This window comes from Apis laboriosa, unplaced genomic scaffold (genome assembly GCF_014066325.1).
Source record: "Apis laboriosa isolate Shangri-la unplaced genomic scaffold, ASM1406632v1 scaffold25_cov139, whole genome shotgun sequence".
Classification (NCBI taxonomy): domain Eukaryota; kingdom Metazoa; phylum Arthropoda; class Insecta; order Hymenoptera; family Apidae; genus Apis; species Apis laboriosa.
In genome coordinates, this window is record NW_025222552.1 from 1,394,060 (window position 1) to 1,414,196 (window position 20,137).

A 20,137-nucleotide genomic window follows, 5' to 3' on the forward strand; every position below is an offset into this window, starting at 1 on the left:
AAATCACCTAAATTTTAATTTAATCATAAAATTTGAGTTTGAAAACATTTTTTTTGTTTATTCACAATATGTGTGTTTAGTACTTAGTTTTAAATTTTTATTCATATTATACCAATATATAATTTCATATATTTATGTACTTTTTAAATTCTTAAATGTTTCTACAATATTACACAGCAATGGTAATTTTATACTATTCTCACTTTCCTTTAGTCCTAAACTTTGCAAAAGCAAAGACCTATCAAGAGGTTGCTTTGATAAGTCACATTCTAAAATAAAGATTATTTTTAAGTATATAATTTTGTAAAAAAATTAATTTCTGTAATATATTATATTGCATATGAAGAATTATTAAATACCTGAAATAAATACAGTAGAGCTGTACTTATATCCCATCCAATCTAAATATTCTCTGATAAGCTCATTTAAAAATATAATATCTAGAGGTGGCTTTGGAAGCTTTGTTTTATTTCCTTTATTTGAATTATCTAATAATTTTATAACTTCTGTGCGCATTTCAGCTTTTATACGACCTAGATCTCCATCAGCTTTAAGTGATTCTCTGACTGCTGAAATAAATTTAGAAATAAATTTACTTAAATTAAAGAAATTAAATATAATTAGATGAAATTAAATTAATTCTAAAATATAAGTATTTTTTGATTTTAATACTTGCTTTTCTATTTCAAAAAATAAAACAATGTTTATTATAACATTTTTTATTATATATTTTTATTATCAAATTCATTTCTTTAATAATAGGAATTATACAATAATTAATTGTAATATTAGTTATTAATTTTTATGTTATTTATAAATAACATTCATAGCTGTAGAGAAAACAAATTAAATAATATAAAAAAAACTATATAACTATATAAGTTATTTATATAAATTTTATAACATATTAATAAGAAATATTATATATATGTAATAAAAATTAATTAAAAGCAGTTTATAAATTAATTATATGTAATAAAATATTTTTTAATTAAAAATAAATATTTTATATATTTTCAATTTTAATAAATACCATTAATTAAATCCTTCTCCGTTGCCATTTTATCATTATATTTATAAACAAAAAAAAAAAGAATTTTGAAATAATATATATAGATACTATTAATGATTTAAATTTCTGTTCATTGATAGTAATGTATGATATGTAATTCAAAGCTATTTCCAAGTATATATGTTGACTTTATATAGAAACAATACAATATTTCAAAATAAAATTTTTTATTTTAATAAAATCATAAAATAAAATAAAATATTTAAAATTTTATTTTTCAATATAATATAATCAAATTAAATTAAAATTTTTATCGAATTAATATTTTAGGATAATAATTAATTATTTTTATTATAATAAAATATCTATTTTATTATTATTTCTTTTATAAAATAATTAGTAATTAATTTAATTATAATTCTTATTTCAAATGTCAAAAATTTTAATTTCTAGAAAATAATATAATTTAATTATAAAAAAGAAAAAATATTGATATTTCTAAACTATAAATTTAAATTTAAAATATAAAAATTTATTGTATTTTATTTATGTATATATATATATTTCTTATTATATTTTAATTTATGGTTATTTTTTTATGTACTAGTAATTTATTGTAATTGATGTTCATGTTAGTAAATTTTTGAACAAACCTTAACTTAGGAATCTCATGGCCTATTTTATCCCCCTTCTGTTTCCCAGTTCTCTACCGTCGTCTTTACTCGTCCTTGCTAAAGTAACGTCTTTCTGCTAGTTTGACGTTCATTAGATAAGCAAGTTTGTTTCGTATACGATTTTGGTTTATTCTAATTATCAAATTACTTGACATTATAATTTACTTTTTTATCTGTATGCCTTGCGTACGTTTTCATCTTTTAAAATTTTCCATGAGTAAGTTATTTATTGATTTGGTACAATACTTTATAACGTCAATATCTATGATTACTTGCATATGAAAATCAGTATAAAATATATTTATTTGAAATTAATATTTTTTTTATAAATATATAAGAAATATTAATAAATAAATTTTTCCAATTTCATTACTATAAATAATAGCAAAATTCATATTTTTTTTTTTTTAATTTGATTTTTAATTGGCTTATTGCTATTACCAGGATTGAACATATTAATTTTTTTCAATATTTTTTAATTCTGTTTTAATATAATAATTAATATATAATTAATAATATAAAATAATTGTTTAATATATGTATAATACATATTTATATTACAGATGTTTTTATAGTCTTCCTACAGCTATTGGTAATGCAAATACCTTTCTTTATTTCAATGTCCACAAGATGGTATTTGTCTTCAAGCTTTAATTTTAGCTGAGAATAGAAATGTGAACAATGACAGGATATTTACAAATGGCATATAATATTCAATTTAACATCTCTTATGAATAAGTATGAATTATAATTATTAATTTAAATTATATTCATATAATAAATTCATAAAATCATATGAATTTTAATTAAATTGAATATTTGAATTATTTTGATATTACAGAATAAGACGAAATTGATTTATCTTGATGGTGATGCGGGGATGTGGATCTGTTTTGATCCTATAGGAAGCCGAGAAGGCTGGCATGCTTTTATTTTATTTTGCATATTTCTTTGTTGGACTTCTTTTGGTATTAATGGCAGTTTAACAAATGCAGCTACATTTAATGTCCCTCATAATACTGTTACATCAGATATATCACTATCACTTTCAACACACCATGAAGATGACGAATGTAGGAATGTGACTACTGATAATAAAGCAAGTATGTATTATGATTATATTATATAAAACATATTATATATAATTGCAATAATATCATAGTCATATTTATATTTTTATAAATATATAATAAATTATCTTTATGTAATAAAATATCTTTATTATAAATTTTTTGATATAATTTTAAATATAAAAGATAATATATTTAACATTTTATTTTTAAAAATATTATTAAATTATTTTATTATTTAAATTTAATTAATTTTATTAAATATTTGAAAAAAAATACTTCACAGCTACTGGTCTATCAGTGATCAATCAAGGATCTAGTTCTCCTCATTCGCCAATAGTGCCTCCAACTTTTCTGTACGGAGTTCTTACCTGCCAACCATATCAAGGAATTTCTGTGAACCACATCTATTTTCAACTAGCAAATGCCTTCTTTCTATTATCACACCTTGCACCAAGTGGCATACATGGCGTACTTTATTTAAGGTGTACTCTACTCGTGGGCTGTGCCTTTCTTGCTTTGTGGGGCTGGACAATAGCTTGTTGGCTGGATGCTGCTCTCTGGAATGCTCTGTTTGTTGCCATCAACTTCGTTCATGTATGCACGCTTCTTTATAAGCTCAGGCCTATCAAGTTTTCAAGGGAAATTGAAGAGGTAAGCTAAGAAAATTAAAAAAATTAATAATTTAATTTAATTATAGAATCCTTTTATTCTTTGTACATCTATGCGTATGTGCATGCGCACACATGTATAATGCATTTGAAATGTAATATTTGAACTTATTATAAAAATATTAAATATGCAAATAAAATACACATATATTTAAGAAATTTAATAAATAAAAATTTAATAAATATTTAAAACAAACATAAAAATAATTATATCTTATTATCAAATATAAAAATATAAGCTTCCATTGTTTTCTATTATGAACAATTATTTCCAAAAATTATATGAATTAATATAATTAATATTGTATAATAGAAATATATTCTTGTAAATATTATTTAAGTAAAGTATTTGCTTATTTTTACATATTTAATCTAGAAAAATATTAATCATACTTTTGTTTTTCTATTTTTTTTTACAATATATATTATTTTTTTTAAGTAATGTGATATTTTTGTTTTAGTTATCATAGATATATATATATATATATATTAGAATCTTTATTGTAGTGAATTGCTTATATGTATATGTATGTTTGGCTATAATATTTGTATTAGATTAAGAAGCAATAATATTTTTTCTTTTTGCATTTTTATATATTTAACTTATATATTTAAGCAATATTATTTTGTTATAATAAATTTATGTATATAATATGATATAATAAAATACTTTTGAAATAATTATAATTTAATATTAATATTAATTTAATATATATATTCAATTAAATATTATTATATATATTTTTTAAATTAATATTTAACTTATCATTTGATTTATCAAAAATATAATAAAAACAATTTGATTATATATTATATATTTTATATATTATATATTATATATTATTATATATTATTTTAATTTAATATTTGATTAAAAAAATTATAAAATAATACATAAAATATTTGTTTATAAAATAAGTTTATTTTTTCATTTGTTATATTATACTTTTGCAATTAATAATAAAATTAATATAAATTTCATATTTTATTTTTTTGACACAGGTATATATCGCAGTATTTCAGCCATTAAGAGTATCACGTCACCAATTCAGAAAAGTATTAAATTGTATGAAGATTATTCGACAATTAAAATATCAAGAAGTTTATGCCCAAGAAAAAGTGACCAAAGTTGATTCTTTATCTTTAGTACTTTCTGGAAAGTAAGTTCATATTATAAATAACTATTTCTATCTTTATATTTTATATTAAGTTTATTTAAATTATAATTATATTATTTTTTAAAATTATTACTGAAGTAAGCTTATACAAATATTTATATAAATAATATAAATAATTTAAACAAACTTTATTCTTGTTTTTTAAAAAATAAAATATGAATGTTTAGAATGTTTTATATACACAGTAACAAATTAATTTAATTAATAATAAATTTTTTTAATTAATTTAAAAAATTTATAATATATATTATATATTCAAAAATTTTATAAATAAAATTGATATTGTTTTACATTAAAATAAATATTTTTTAAATTAAATAAAAAATAGTAAAAATAAAAAAATATTAAAGTTTGAGGAAGCATAATAAGTGATATAAATTACAATATAAATTTTAATAAATAATATTCTTAATTTAAAAATGAAAGATAAATAAAAATCTTTATTTATAATAAGTAAAAATCTAAATTTTTTAAATAAGTTTCTTTTAATATATTCCTTTAGGTTAGTAGTTTCGCAAAATGGAAGAGCATTGCACATTGTCTTCCCACATCAGTTCCTGGATTCTCCAGAATGGTTTGGTGTCTCTACAGACGAGTACTTTCAGGTTTATACATTTTTTTTAATTTTATCTATAAAAAAAAAATTGAAAATGATTTTGTCATTTTGGAAAATTAAATTAAAAAAATTAAAAAAAATTTTTATCATGTAAGATTTTATTTTCAAAAAAGTTTAGTGAGAATTATTTGAGATACTTGAATATCCGAAGAAATTAGATTTCTTATCAAATACTGGATTATAAACAAAAGTTATGCATATCGAAGCGCGCGCGCGCGCACACACACCACGCACACACATCACACACACACACTAAATTTGTTCCAGGGACGAAATTCTTGGTTATTTCATCAATATGGTTCATCAAAATTTATAAAATATTAAAATATTTTGTTAATTTTTGGCTATCAAGGTATTTTGTAGTTTCTTTTATAGATATACAAGTATATATTTTAAGTGGATATTTTATTTGAATATAATTTCAAATAATAACTTTAATTTGAATAATTTCTTTCTTATTTCACTTTAATTTATCTTTATCTTAATTAAAGATAAATAAATTTTATTTGATAATAGATAGATAATTCTCGATAGATTTGATAATTTTAAATAAAATAATTATATTCAATTATAAATATAATAAAGATATTAATCTGTTTCATATGCAAAGTATTTATTTTATCTAAATACAGTCAAATATTTTTTATGAAAAAAATATTTTTATGAAAGTTATTTTATATAAAGAGAATTATGCAGTATCAATAGTTTTTTTCTTTAAATGATCATAAGAAAATGATCTTTGTTATTTTAAATAATTTTATATTACGAAATTTTTAATTAATGCAGCTTGCTAAATTCTAAAAAAAAAATATTAAATTTATGTTGAGAACTTATTAACTTAAAAAATATTATAATTTGAAATTTGTAAAACTTATTGTATGAAAGATAAAGAAATGTATAAAATAAATTCATATTCTTTTTGTTTTTTATAAAATAAGTTTTACAAACTTCAATTTGTAATATTTTAAGCTAATGATTTTTTAATGTAAAAATCTTAACATAAATATTTCTTTTTAAGAAATATGAGCTAATTAATTAGTACATTAAAATTTAATTCAAATAAATTATGATTTTATTTAAAAAACTCAACTAAGATCACTTTTATATGATTTACACATTTATTTACTAAAATCTATTAATATTACATAATGTATCTTAATGTAACTTTATATTAAATAATTTTTATAAGAATTTTTTTTTTTTAATTTTTTTATAATATTCTTTCTATTTTTTTTTTATAATATTCTTTTATTAAAAGATATTTCATATTTAAATAAAATATACTGTGTATTTTATTACTGTTATATATAATGCAATTTATTTGATTATTAATAACTTAATGTTTTTGATTATATAAAATTAGAAAGTGTATAAGTTAAGATATTTGCAGTTTATATTTAGTTGATAAGCTTCCATATATGAGAAATTTTATTATATCATATAAAAAAAAAGTCAAATTAATCGATTTAACTTCGTTTTAGTGATACATAATTATAATAACTCTTTTATGATAGATTTATATTATTTTATATCAAGATTTGAATGTGTGTATATATATTGCAATTCATGATAAAAATATACATATAGAGATTTAATAGTCAAGAATTATTAGATCATGTAAAATTAAAAGAATAACAAAGTTTTTCAGGAAAATTAAATAAATTTTTACATGTTAAATCTTATCTCTTTATTTTTAATTAAAAAATTAAAAAATGTGAAAATATAATTTCATTAATATATGATCATATATTATAGAGACATAATAATTATTATATTTATTTTATTATTTTTGTTATAATTAAATTTATTATAATTATATATCATATATTTATTGATATTTTATTATTTTAATTTGTTTTTCTCAGAAATAAAATTTCATATAAGAAAAATTTATAAAATTTTTATATGACATAATTTTTTATAACATATTACAATTATAAATTATAATTAATAGATTTAAATAATTATTTTTTTGAATAGGTATCAATAACTGCTATGGAAGAATCTAGGATATTATTATGGCATAGAGACAAGTTAAAATTAAGCATAATTAGTGATCAATTTCTGCAGGCAGTGTTTGATCATATTTTGGGAAGAGATGTAGTCAAAAAATTGATGCAGGTATGTTTATATTAAAAATAATATAAACTTTCTCTTCTAAAATAATAGTACTTATAAATATCATATTATATTTTTAATATGATATAATATGTAGGATTATATTTAACAATACAATCGAATAGGAATTTTTTATGAGGAATTAAAGTTACTAAAAAAAAGTTTTAACAAAAGTTGTTGTCTTTCATAGTTCAAAAAAAAATATTATATTGTGTAAATAATTTTTTATAGATCAAATAACAGAGAAGATTATAAAATTAATTTTATTTTTTTTAAATTAAATTATATAATTTTTAATGCATTAATTGATTTATTTATGATTAGTTCTATTTCTTTAGAATTTTTGTAAATACATATATAAAAATAAAACACAAGCATTTTTTTTATTAGCTGCTATTTCTAATTAATCAAAATAGCAGAATATAATATATGTATTAAATGATATAGACAAAATCATATTAATTATTCAGACTAAATCAAAAAAAGAAAAAAATAAATAAATAAATAAAATTTCTAAATTTCTAAATTTTTTTATTATTTAAAAAATAATCAGAATAAAATTTTATTAAATATTTGAAAGAATACATATGATAGTAGAAAAAATATTTCTCCAGATAATTTTTACTTCTTTTTTTTTAAAATTATTTGTTTAATTTATTTAATTTTTAAATTATTTTTTAAATTATTAATTTAAATAGTTTCTATGTATCTTTAATTTAATAATTTATTATGTTATTAATTTAATACTTTATTATATGTTATATTATTATATTGTATTCTTGAATTAATTTTGGATTCACAAAACAGATAAAAATCTACTCAAAAAAATTATTTAAATAATTTACTATTATATCAATAAATTATTAAAATATTATTTTAATGATTAAATAATAATAATAGTTATATTAAAGCACATATATTATTATTAATAATAAATATATGCATATTTAGAAGTATTTTTCTCTTAATAGTATTATAATATTTAGAAGTATTTTCTCTTAATATATATTATTGTTATAAATGTGATATAATGTTAAAAAAATCTTCTAATAATCTAATCTAATAAATTAAAAAATCAAATTTTACACATTGATCTTTGCATTCAGCAAACTTAAATTTCTAAAATCAAAATTATTTTAAGATCATAATATATTATGAAATACAATAACATATATCTTCATTGACTGTAATATTTTTAAAATATGATTATTTAAACAAAGATTGCTAATTCTGAAGTTTGTAATAAAGAAATCTTGAAAAGTTTTTTTTTTTTTTTTTTTTTTTTCTCTCTCTACTATTATTAGTATAACTTTGTTCTGAGAAATTTTTTTTAATGAAATAAATAACAAAGATATATATTCTATTTCTCATTCTATTCTATTTTTCTGGCATATTATATATTTAGATATGTTTAATTGTATTATATATAAAGAATTTAGTATTTATTTATATATAATATTTTAATAGGTTAGTGAAACAATGGCTGCTAGCAGTCATCAACAGCAAAATGGACAAGTAATTGGTTTAGGTGGTATTGGAGCCTTAGAAAATGATCCTGACACCAAACTTTTTGTTGTGAAAAAGACTGGTGATAATCAAGGTATTACTGCTCTCATCAGTCGTCAACTTCAAGGTAATTCTTTTTTATTATTGCATTTGTAGACAATAGAACAATTATTTTTTTTATTTATATAAACTCATATATATAAAAAAAAACTCCTAAACAGCAATTAATTATTAATTTTTCAAATATAAATTAATATTAAACGAAGTTTTTATTTTTATAATAACAACTTTTAATGATATATTGAATTAATATATTCATAGGAAATTTTTAGAGAATTCTAGAAATTATAGAAATCAAAACAAACACAAAAGTTGGTATATAAAAATATTGGTTGAAGTTTATTTATTAAGTTATTAGCAATTTAAGTTTAGATAAGACAGAAACAATGATGATAACATAATAGAATATTTTATTTTATTTATTTTGTTTCATTTAAAATAAATTTCAATTGTGTATAATTTAATAAACAAACCATAATTATTATAATTAATTATAATATAATTATATATATTAATATATATATATATATATATATATATAATTATAATTAATATTTTTGTATATCAACTTTTATATTTATTTTAACATTTATTGAATCTTCAAAAGTCCATGAATAAATTAATAATCTGCATACAAAATTGTCTAAAATTAAAATATTTTTGAAATTATTGATTATATCGAAAAATGTTTCAGATAATATTTAATAGTTTTGATTTAAAAAGTATTTGATATCATACTTAAAATACTTAAAATTTTATACATATATATTTTATGTATACATTATTGCAGAAGAACATTAAAAAATTAACGTTATATTTTTAAGTGGAATCATATAATTTTTAATGCACTAATCAATTGTTATTCTTCATAAAAAAAAACTATTAGATCACTTATAAAAATTAATTAAATTAAATAATTTAATTATAAAAATTAAATTTAATAAAAAAATTTTAAGTGAGAAAATATTATATAAAATTATATATATATAATAAAAAAAACATGAACAAAAGAATATTTGTTTATTTTTTATCTTTCATATAATAAGTTTTACAAAATTCAAGTTAAAACATTTAAATCATAATAATAATAATAATTTTTTATTAAAAATGACTTAATAGTTCTTTACAAGCAAATTAATCTGAATCGATTAATGTATTAAAAATGATAGCATTTAAAAATATAAAATTAAAATACGATTTATTGGAATAATGAGAAAAGTATCTAGCTTGAAAGCTTATATTATAAGGATTATAATTGTGGTCTTATTGCAAATTCATAATATTTCAAGATATTAATAAAAATTATTACTATAATATTATTACTATTACATTATCATATTGAATTTTGTGTGCATCTATGATAACATCAATATGTTTATTATTTCTATAAATATAATTTCTATAAATTATAGTAAAATATACTTAAAATAATAATATAAAATATAACAAAATTAGTAATTAATATCAATAAACAAATATCCATAATAATTAATATCAATAATTTAGTATCTATCCAAAAGTTTGCAATATTCCGCGATGCAAAAGATCTGCAAGAGATTTAAAGAATGCAAAAATAAAATCTAAAACATTTGTATCATTGAAATTATAATGACCGATGTAATATTAAATATCAAGTTGATATTATCAATATAGTATATTGATATTATCAATTGTATATTGATATTATGTCGTAATTGATAAATGTCATAATTTAATTCGATATTATATATTTTATATTGCCATTATATATTTTAATTGCCATCACGATATTTACAAAAAATAATTTAATAGATTATTTATAAAAATAAATAATAGATTCTATATCAATAAAAATAGATAAGCGGAATATTGTCAATATATTGACACATACATATTTTAGTTTTTGATTTTAGATTATTAATTCTGTATCTATATATATATATATATATATAAATGTATTTTTTAGAAAGGTTAATAACTGATTTGAAATTTGAAGAAGGAAAGGAAATATATAAAATTTTAATTTTAATATTATTATTATTTTTATTATTTTTTTTAAGATTAATGAAATTTTTTAAATATTATATATTAAATTCTGCTTATACATATATGTTAATAATAATATGTTGTAATAATAATAATAATACGTGACAATCGCTTATCTATTGTTTCTGTAAATTATTATTATACATATTAATTAGATTAATTTTATTAAAAATTATTTTATTTAAAAATATTTAGTATCTATTCACAGTAGTATCATCGATTATTATAATTTCAATTGCTTAAAAATTTTATATGATATTTTCACATTCTGCAGATATTTGAATTCCGAAGAATTCATGGAATATTCAAGTTCTCTATAAATAAATATTAAATATGGTCATATTAATTTATCCATTATACAATTTGGATGATTAAATATGCATTGTAATGTTTATACTGTGATATTTATACTATATATACTATATATACTATATATACTATATACTTATATACTATATACTATCTTATATACTATATATAAATAATTAATAAAATTGTTGATAAATTGTAGATATATTGATATATATGATTATTACATGAAGACATTTTAATGTCAAAAGATTGTTTGTCTGAATAAACAGAATTCAATATATTAATATAGGCAATATTTAGTATATAATATCAAAAGATTTTTATTAATATTTTATAAATTAATAAATAAAAAATCGAAAATTTAAATTTTTATATTTTATCCCTTTCTTATTAATCTCTTAAATTTCAAATCAAATCCGTCCTTGATATTTTTTAGAAATAATTATCTAAAACTATAATATGAAATATTTATATTAATATTTATATTACTATTTATATTATTATATTATACATATTTATATTAATATTTAAATTAACATTTAAATTTTCTCATTATCTCATTTATAAATTGTATTTATTATATTCAATTATTTATTAATTTAAAGATTTTTATAAAAAGTTTGCAATTAATTTATACATTATAAGTAATATAATGATATATGTGTATTACAAACATACACGCATATATGGTATATATACATAGTATATATATGATATATGGTATATATACATATATACATCTTTAAAATGTATTATTAAGGATATAATATTTCCTATAACATTTTTCTAAAGAATTCTGCAAAATTAAAAGAATATGAATTTTATATATTTATGTATCATTTTTAATGATATCATTTTAAAAGTATATGTTTTAATTTGTATAATTTTAATTTGAATGTCATTATCCAATTTCAAAGATTTTTATTCATTGCAAAATATCGTTTCAAACAAAAATTTTATAGAAATTTAATTAAACTTTTTTTATCTTATATTATATTGTATAAATGTTAATATGTCATTATATAAGTATTAATATGTTATTATCTATATTATATTTAAAGAGAAAAATGAATAATTTTATTAATATGTTTGATAAATTCTGAATAAAAAAAAAACATCTATATTATAGATTTTCAGTAATAATTATTAATTTATGTATTTAAAAAATAGATCTTACAAGTATACATATATTTAAAATAGAAAAATAATTTTTTTTTTATTTATTTTTCAACTTTATTTATTCTAAAAAAGATATTTAAAATTATGATTTTTTAATTATAAAAACAATTACTAAATCTATATGTAATTAAATTTAAGTTTTTATTAATTAAAAATTAAATTAAATTAAATTAAACTTTTTATAATCATTGCATTTGAAAAATTTAATTTCTAATACTACTTATTCTAATACTACTACTAATTTCTAATACTAACTACTTATTTCTAATATTACTACTACTTGTTGTATGTAATTACATAGTACATAAATGAGTAAAAAAGTTATAAAAGATTCATGGGAAATGGTTTATCTTTATAATTAAATTTATCGCCTATAATTATAAAAAGAATATGATGCTAATATATAGTGAAATATTATATTTCAGCAAAAAATGTTATTACTTTTTTGAATAATATTTGTTCTATAATTGAAAATTATAGTCATCAAATTTTTTTCTAATAAATTAATAAATGAATTAGACTTAAAGTGATTTACCAAATTTATATAATATTATATTTTACTTATGTTATATTATACTTATATAAAATTTATTATTATTAGGTTTCTTTATGTGATATTCTGTATATTTGAAATCTAATCATTAACTTTTAAATTTTAAAAATGATTTATAAATATACATATGTATATATATATATAAGTAATAGAATAAATTAAGATTTTATAAAAAATAATATTGTTTTTTGTAAATAAATTTTATCTTTGAATATTTAATTAAATATATTATCATTAATTATATTGGATGAATATTTCTATAAAATTAAAAATATTTCTCATATTCTTATTATTTGATCTTGCTTTTTTTTGTATTTGTAATTTAAAATTTTTTATAAAATAAAATATAAAATTTATAGATTTATAAATTACAATAATTAAGAATATTCAATTTGACATGAAACGATATTTTGTATGGAGTAATTTTCATGTATAATACTTTCCATATTTTTTTATATTTAAGCATGGGTATGAATTATATGTAATAATATAATTTTATAAATGCAGATTTTAGAATTTATCATAGATGATACGATTTCGAAATATCTTTATAGTGATAACAAAATGTTTACATTACTATTAATTCTCAGCATTTTCTCATGTTATTATAAAAAAAAATATAGGTACACTTAAAAATGATTCGTGATATTGTCATTTCATGTAAATCATTGTAAAAAATTTTGATGTTTTTCGCATTATACATGAGAGATAATAAAATTTCAATTTTGAAGAAAGAAAATTTATTCTATTTTAAAACTTACAATTTGCGAAGAAAAAACTGAACAACGTAAACATATACTACAATAGATTTTCTTTTACTTTAAATTTTAATTAAAGATTCATAAATTTTTTTCTCAATGATGTACATGATATAATAATTTCTTATAGTAAAATATAAAAAAAAATTGATTCATGAAAATTCGATATTAGATTAATAAAATAAATAAGATCAGATATTATTTATGATAAATAAAATAAAAATAAATATATATACATATAATATGCATATAATATTTATTATTTACATATAAAATCTAGATATATATATAATCTAAATATAATGTAATATTAATATCATATGATATTAACATGTAATAATAAGTAAATAATAATTGCTATAAGAAAATCATGATTTTTTTTACATTTTACATTTATTGATTAAAACAAAGACTAGATAAGAAAGAAGTTACTATAAATTATTTTTGTTTGTTGATTAATTAATATCGAAACAAATTTAATTAGCTAAAAATAAATACTCTTTCCCAACTAATAAAAAAATTATAGCATCATGTATAAAAAAACTTGGTTAATTTAAAAATTTATTTAAAAAGACATATATAAAAAAAATCAAATGTTATCATTTTAAATTTTCTTTGAAATTATATCATCTATGGTAGAATAGGAGTTTAATTCATTTACTAATATTGAAAATAATTGAGGTGATCCATTTTGTATATGAAAAAGTTTTTGCATGATAATTGATGCATGTATTTGCTAAAGTAATAATATTAACAATGTAGATTCATAAATTTACTAGATATGCAACATACACTTTTTATATAATTTTGCATCAATTTTGATTTTGCTTTGGATAGAAGAGAGAATGCCGCTGCTGTACACGACTCAGGAAGTGTTGAACAACACTTTGCATCATATTAATCACCTACGTACACTTCCTTTACATCCTGTACAACACAGCAATGTTCAGTCTTCCTTATAATATTCTTGACACAAACTGTGCAGTAATTAGCACAAATTTGTACGTGATATATGTTATGTTTCTACAATGGATATCCATAGTTATACAATTATCATCGGGTAACTTCATTTATTTTCTTCTGGTTATTATATTCAGGTGAGTTATTTTCGTGTCTATGCTTTTCTTACTTCATTTAATTTAATAGTATTAATTGTATTGTTATAAAATTATTATTAGATTTGATAAAACAAAAGAATTTATTTAATGCTATGCTTAATATAAGTTTTTTTTAAAAAGTTTATGTAAATTTAAAAGTTTACAAATTTAAGTTTATGTAAAATTATGAAATGGAATTTATTTTCAATATTATATAAAGGATGTCTCTGTAATTATTATATAATCAGATAAGAAATAATTATTATATAATCAGATAAGAAATAATTATCTATGAAAAATTAATTCAAAAATACAGAATAAAATCTTTTCATATAAAACTTCATTTTTGTAAAAAACTTTAAAATCAAACTTTTAAATCAATCTAATAAGTAGTACATTAATTGTTTCAATTTGCTAAAAAGTTTGCTAGTTCGCTTTTTCTATTTCTGTTTATATTTGTATTTATAAATATTATTAATTGCTCCTTATCATTACATATAATAATAAATATAAATAAGTTATTATTTTTATTGTAATAATATAAAATAATGTTTATAAATACAAACAATTAATAATAAAATACAAGAATATATAATATAATAAATATATATAATAATATATAATATATAATATAATATAATATATAATATATAATATATAATATAATAAAATACAAGAAATTTGAAATTTGAGCTTAGTACATACATACTACGTCAAATTTCAAAGAAGTTTTCTTGAAAACGAAAAAATATATAAAAAAAAAGTTTCTTTTACTTTTTTGACTTATTTTTTCATTAAAAATTCTTATATTAGAGACACTTTGTATAATATTGTTATAATATAATATTGTTATAAATATGATATAAATTTCAATTATGAAATCTAAAGAAAAAAATTTATTTTAGTATTATATGTTACATATAATTATTTATTTTCTTGTAGTGATATATATATTTAAAATTTTTGATTTCTTAATTATTTTATTTAAGATCTAATTTAATTTTCTGTTTTTTACATATATATATTTTTTTTATTTATTTATATTTAAATAATTTTGAGTTTTATCTTGAAAATGTATTGTAATTGTTCATAAGCACATTTTACACATATACATGGAATATAGTATATATGCATGGGGTGTTTTCTTTAAATGAGAATATCTCATAAAGAAAGTTAAAATTATCAAAAAAATATTTTAACAAGAATTATTTAATTTAAAAAAAGATCATACAATTCATTATTTTTTTGTGAATTGAAGGGAGATTTTTAGATCAATTTCATTTTTTAATTTTTTCATTTTTAATAGAATCATATAATTTGAATCCATTATTCAATTTATTTGAATATTTTCTAAAAAAAATATTAATCTATTTATATTGAAAAATAGATTTTAATTTAAATATTGCGGTTCTGTACTATTAGAATTTGAGAGCTGATGATGATTGAAAGAAGATGATAATCACCTGTGAGTATTTTATTATTATTTTATAGAATATATTTTATAGAATATATAGAATATATTATTATTTTTTATAGAAAATACTTAGATAAATTGATTGATGCATTTAAAATTATGTAGTTTTATTTTAAAAAAATGAAATTGACTTTAATATCTCTTCTATTTGATCTACAAAAAAATTAATTCATTTTAAATTAATTAATAATTCATAAAATTTTGAATTAACTTTTGTTAAAACATTTTTTTGATAATTCCTCTTAAGATATTCAATTGTATTCAATTAAATGACACACACTCTATATATATATTAATATATATTAATACATAATAATATGTAATAATATAATATATTAATTTATTAAATATTTTAAATATTTATAAGTGTATTATTATTTTCAAATAATAAAAAATATTTGTTATTCTCAAACAATAAAAAATTTATGTTTATTGCAGCAGCAGGAGATCCAAATGCATGGAGATTGGGAAGAATTGAAGAGACTGATCATGAAACACCTGTTTAATGAAATAAAAACTAAATAAATGTCATCCTCGACAGTCAATATAAACTAACACCAGTCTTTTTACATAACATAAAATAATGATGAAATATATTCATCATTGGAAAATATAGTATGGTGTGCGTGGAACAATTAAATTATAACAAATAAATTAATTCTCTTGCCAATTAATAATTTTTCCCACTAGTCAAGTATGATTAACAATGGAAAAATTTCATTGTTTATAGAATAATGGTTCCATCCTAGTTTATATAAAGTGATATGACTATAAACATTACTTTATGCTTCCAATATATTATTGAATATTATTGAAACTAATTTAATAATAATACTAATTTAAATAGCTGTTTATAATTCACATTGATTTTTTTAACATGCATATGTTTAATATTGATCAAGTAAGACTTTACATGTATAATAAAATGAAGGTTGTTCAATCGCAGCGGCGTAACTTCTTTAATGAGAAATCTGTGATTTATTAGAAGTGGTAAAGAAAAAAATTAGGGAGGCCTAAATACTTGATTGTTTCCCATACCCAAATATAGTGCCTTTTTACTTGCATTTTATTTATTAATTTTTTAAGAGAAAAATTTATATATTACAATTATATACTAATTTATAAACTCATTCAATATCTTTTAAGAAAATTGCTGGTAGAAAACTAAATGTTTTAGTACAGTTATTTTTCATATTTTCTAAAATGGGACCATTTTCAATTAATCTTTATTTATAAAATTAATAACAAAAATACACTTATATATAATTGTATATGTTAATAATGTTATATGTAATTATATGTATCTTAAATTAAATTATTATGTTTCATGAAAAAATATTTATTTGAATTAAAATGTATCAATATAATTTTTATAAGTTTGATTATGATTTATTAATGATTGTCAGTGATATGGCTGCATTATCTTTATTAATAAATTTTAATATATTATTATTGCTATATTAAATTTTTGCAATACTAATTAAAAATTAAAAATTTTTTCAACTTTAAATTACTTAATTATATTTTTTTTTGTGATTTAAATATTTGATTTATACAAGCAAAATCAAAAAAATTAATAAATATTTTATACATTAATATATATAATATATAAAATGTATGAAATTAAGTATATTATAATTAAATAATTAAAAGTATATTAATTTATTATTAGATTGAATTATAATTATTTATTTATAATTATTAGTTATAATTATTTATTATTATAATCACAATTTGTTTGTATATAATTTTATTTATAAACAAAAATTAACATAATATAATTAATTCAATATTCATAATTATTTCTAAAAATTATATATCTTTGTTTAGAATGCTTTACTTGACAATGAATTTTTTTTATTTTTTGTAAAAACATTGATTTCTATTTATTTTTATATGATTATGATTATGATGAGTATGATTATAGAAATATTACTATTAAATTTTTGTTCTTCTTGCTGATTTTATTATATCTTATTAAAATAATTGAAATCTTGTTTTCTTTTTTTATTTTACATCATTTAACATTGTTTGTTATTTTATTTCTACCAGCAATTAATTATTTCTGCCATCAAAACTATTATTAAATAGCTTTGAAGAATTATGGCGTGAATCATACCATAACAATACTAGATAATGGCGTTCAGAATAGAGAAGCAGGAAGTTACGCCAGAAAGCGCTGGATGATAATACAATTAACACGAACTATATTATTAAAATAATATTTATATTGATATACATTGTCGATAGAAAAATAAATGCATATAACTTTTAATGTTTAATATCTATATAAAATTATTAATTGATTATAAAATTATCAAAAATTGTTACAATAATATTATAATTACTATTTCTTTATTTAAAAAAAAAAATTAATTTTACTTATAATTTATAATTCATAATTATAATTAAAATCAATTATTAGAATGAAACAAAAAAAATTAATACGCACAGAAAAATAAAAAAAATATTAATATAATTAATTAAAATTATTTTGAAGCAAAATAGTGAAAGTATGTTATATACTGAAATTTAAAATAAAAATCTCAGGTTTTGATGATTGGATACAGTTTTAAACAAATAAATCAACAAGGAATAAAGAAAATCTTTAAAAATAACTTTGTCCAATCTAGTAAAATGCATTATAGAATTAAAAACGTTGCTAATTGAATTTATGCCCAATTAAGTAAGTTGTAATACATACTTTAAGAGGACTTTTTACATATAAAATTACAGCATATTCTAATTCAAACATTATTATTAATTTAAAAGTTAAATAATACTTGTCCTATCATATAAAATACATTCTTAAAAATAGTTTTATTAATAAATACTGATTTTTTACTCTTCTGAAAAATTATACTATTTTTCATAAGATATTAAATTAAAAAAAATAAAAATATATATATAATTTTATTTACTCTGCTATATATGTATGTATAAAAAGTGTAAATGATTTGTTTTAATGAATGTAAATTATTCATTATTTATCTTTATTGTTTATGACTTTAAATTGTTATGATTATGTGTAGATTTTTTTTAGTATGTAGTTAGGTATAAAGAAATATAAATGAAATGAAAAAATTTAAACACATTGAATACAATAATGACAAATCTAATAATGAAAGAAATAAAGAAAGTTAGTTTTAGAAAAAAATATGATATCAAATTATTTTTATACCTTTTCATTATTTTTTCAATTTTATAATATATTTAATCTGCAAATTATTATTTAAGAAATACATTACTATCTAAAAAATAAAATTAATATTTGTTATTATTTGTAGAAAATTATCTATTACAAAAAAATATAAAATTTATATTTATAAATTATTTACGATTGCAGAAATGTTAATATTAAAATATAAATAATTTAAAAATATTACATTTTTAATTAATAATTAAATAATTAATATTCCTAATACTCCTATAATTTATATACTTATTTTTTCATAATTCTCTGTGGATATCGTATATTACAATTTAGTTATAATTATTTATTATTATTTACTTATTTGAATTAAAATATTATCAAAAAATTTTGATTATTTAATTATAAAAGAATATTCTTATTACCACAAATAAATTTTAAAATATTAAGGAAAAATTTTTATGTAGATATTCAATTTTATGTAGATATTCATTTATTATGTGAGTACTAATAGATACCATAGTAATGAATCAGAAACTTAATATGCATATGAATAAACAAAATATATATTTTGTTATTGTGTTATTTTGTTTATATATTTACCGCGAGTGACGCACATGTGCGCTATTATCCTCCTAGGGATTTCCTATTATATAACCGATGATGCGTACAGTTGCGTCATG

The 20,137-nt window shown here is 17.1% G+C and overlaps 2 protein-coding genes across 5 annotated transcripts; one reads left to right on the forward strand and one right to left on the reverse strand.

Annotated features, from left to right (window-relative positions):
- Window position 1: 1 nt before the first annotated feature.
- LOC122713557 (centrosomal protein 20-like) lies at window positions 2–1,168 on the reverse strand. The gene is made up of 3 exons (XM_043934127.1): window positions 1,034–1,168; window positions 360–569; window positions 2–269 (listed from the first exon to the last, which is right to left on the reverse strand). Exons 1-3 carry the CDS (start codon window positions 1,059–1,061, stop codon window positions 133–135), a joined length of 375 nt encoding a protein of 124 aa, XP_043790062.1. The 5' UTR covers window positions 1,062–1,168; the 3' UTR covers window positions 2–132.
- A 556-nt stretch (window positions 1,169–1,724) lies between these two features.
- Window positions 1,725–16,977, forward strand: LOC122713558 (blood vessel epicardial substance-like). 4 transcript variants are annotated; one of them, XR_006346506.1, is made up of 11 exons: window positions 1,725–1,903; window positions 2,250–2,424; window positions 2,528–2,789; window positions 3,043–3,410; window positions 4,430–4,587; window positions 5,108–5,210; window positions 7,202–7,342; window positions 8,807–8,972; window positions 14,570–14,829; window positions 16,252–16,294; window positions 16,742–16,977. XR_006346506.1 is itself a non-coding variant. In XM_043934128.1 (9 exons), exons 3-9 carry the CDS (start codon window positions 2,567–2,569, stop codon window positions 16,807–16,809), a joined length of 1,227 nt encoding a protein of 408 aa, XP_043790063.1. In that variant the 5' UTR covers window positions 1,725–1,903; window positions 2,250–2,424; window positions 2,528–2,566; the 3' UTR covers window positions 16,810–16,977. The 4 variants fall into 4 exon arrangements, 1 of the variants encoding a protein (XP_043790063.1); XR_006346503.1 differs by lacking the exon at window positions 16,252–16,294; XR_006346504.1 differs by lacking the exon at window positions 16,252–16,294 and having other exon boundaries at window positions 16,745–16,977.
- The last annotated feature ends 3,160 nt before the right edge of the window (window positions 16,978–20,137 follow it).

Excerpts from the sequence above, each read along its gene's own strand:
- LOC122713557 (XM_043934127.1), bottom strand. The coding sequence starts at position 1,061 with ATGGCAACGGAGAAGGATTTAATTAATG. Across the intron at positions 570-1,033 it reads GGAGAAGGATTTAATTAATG|CAGTCAGAGAATCACTTAAA; the intron begins GTATTTATTAAA and ends AATTTATTTCAG. Across the intron at positions 270-359 it reads CTCTACTGTATTTATTTCAG|AATGTGACTTATCAAAGCAA; the intron begins GTATTTAATAAT and ends TCTTTATTTTAG.
- LOC122713558 (XM_043934128.1), top strand. The coding sequence starts at position 2,567 with ATGTGGATCTGTTTTGATCCTATAGGAAGCCGAGAAGGCTGGCATGCT. Across the intron at positions 2,790-3,042 it reads GACTACTGATAATAAAGCAA|CTACTGGTCTATCAGTGATC; the intron begins GTATGTATTATG and ends AATACTTCACAG. Across the intron at positions 5,211-7,201 it reads CTACAGACGAGTACTTTCAG|GTATCAATAACTGCTATGGA; the intron begins GTTTATACATTT and ends TTTTTTGAATAG.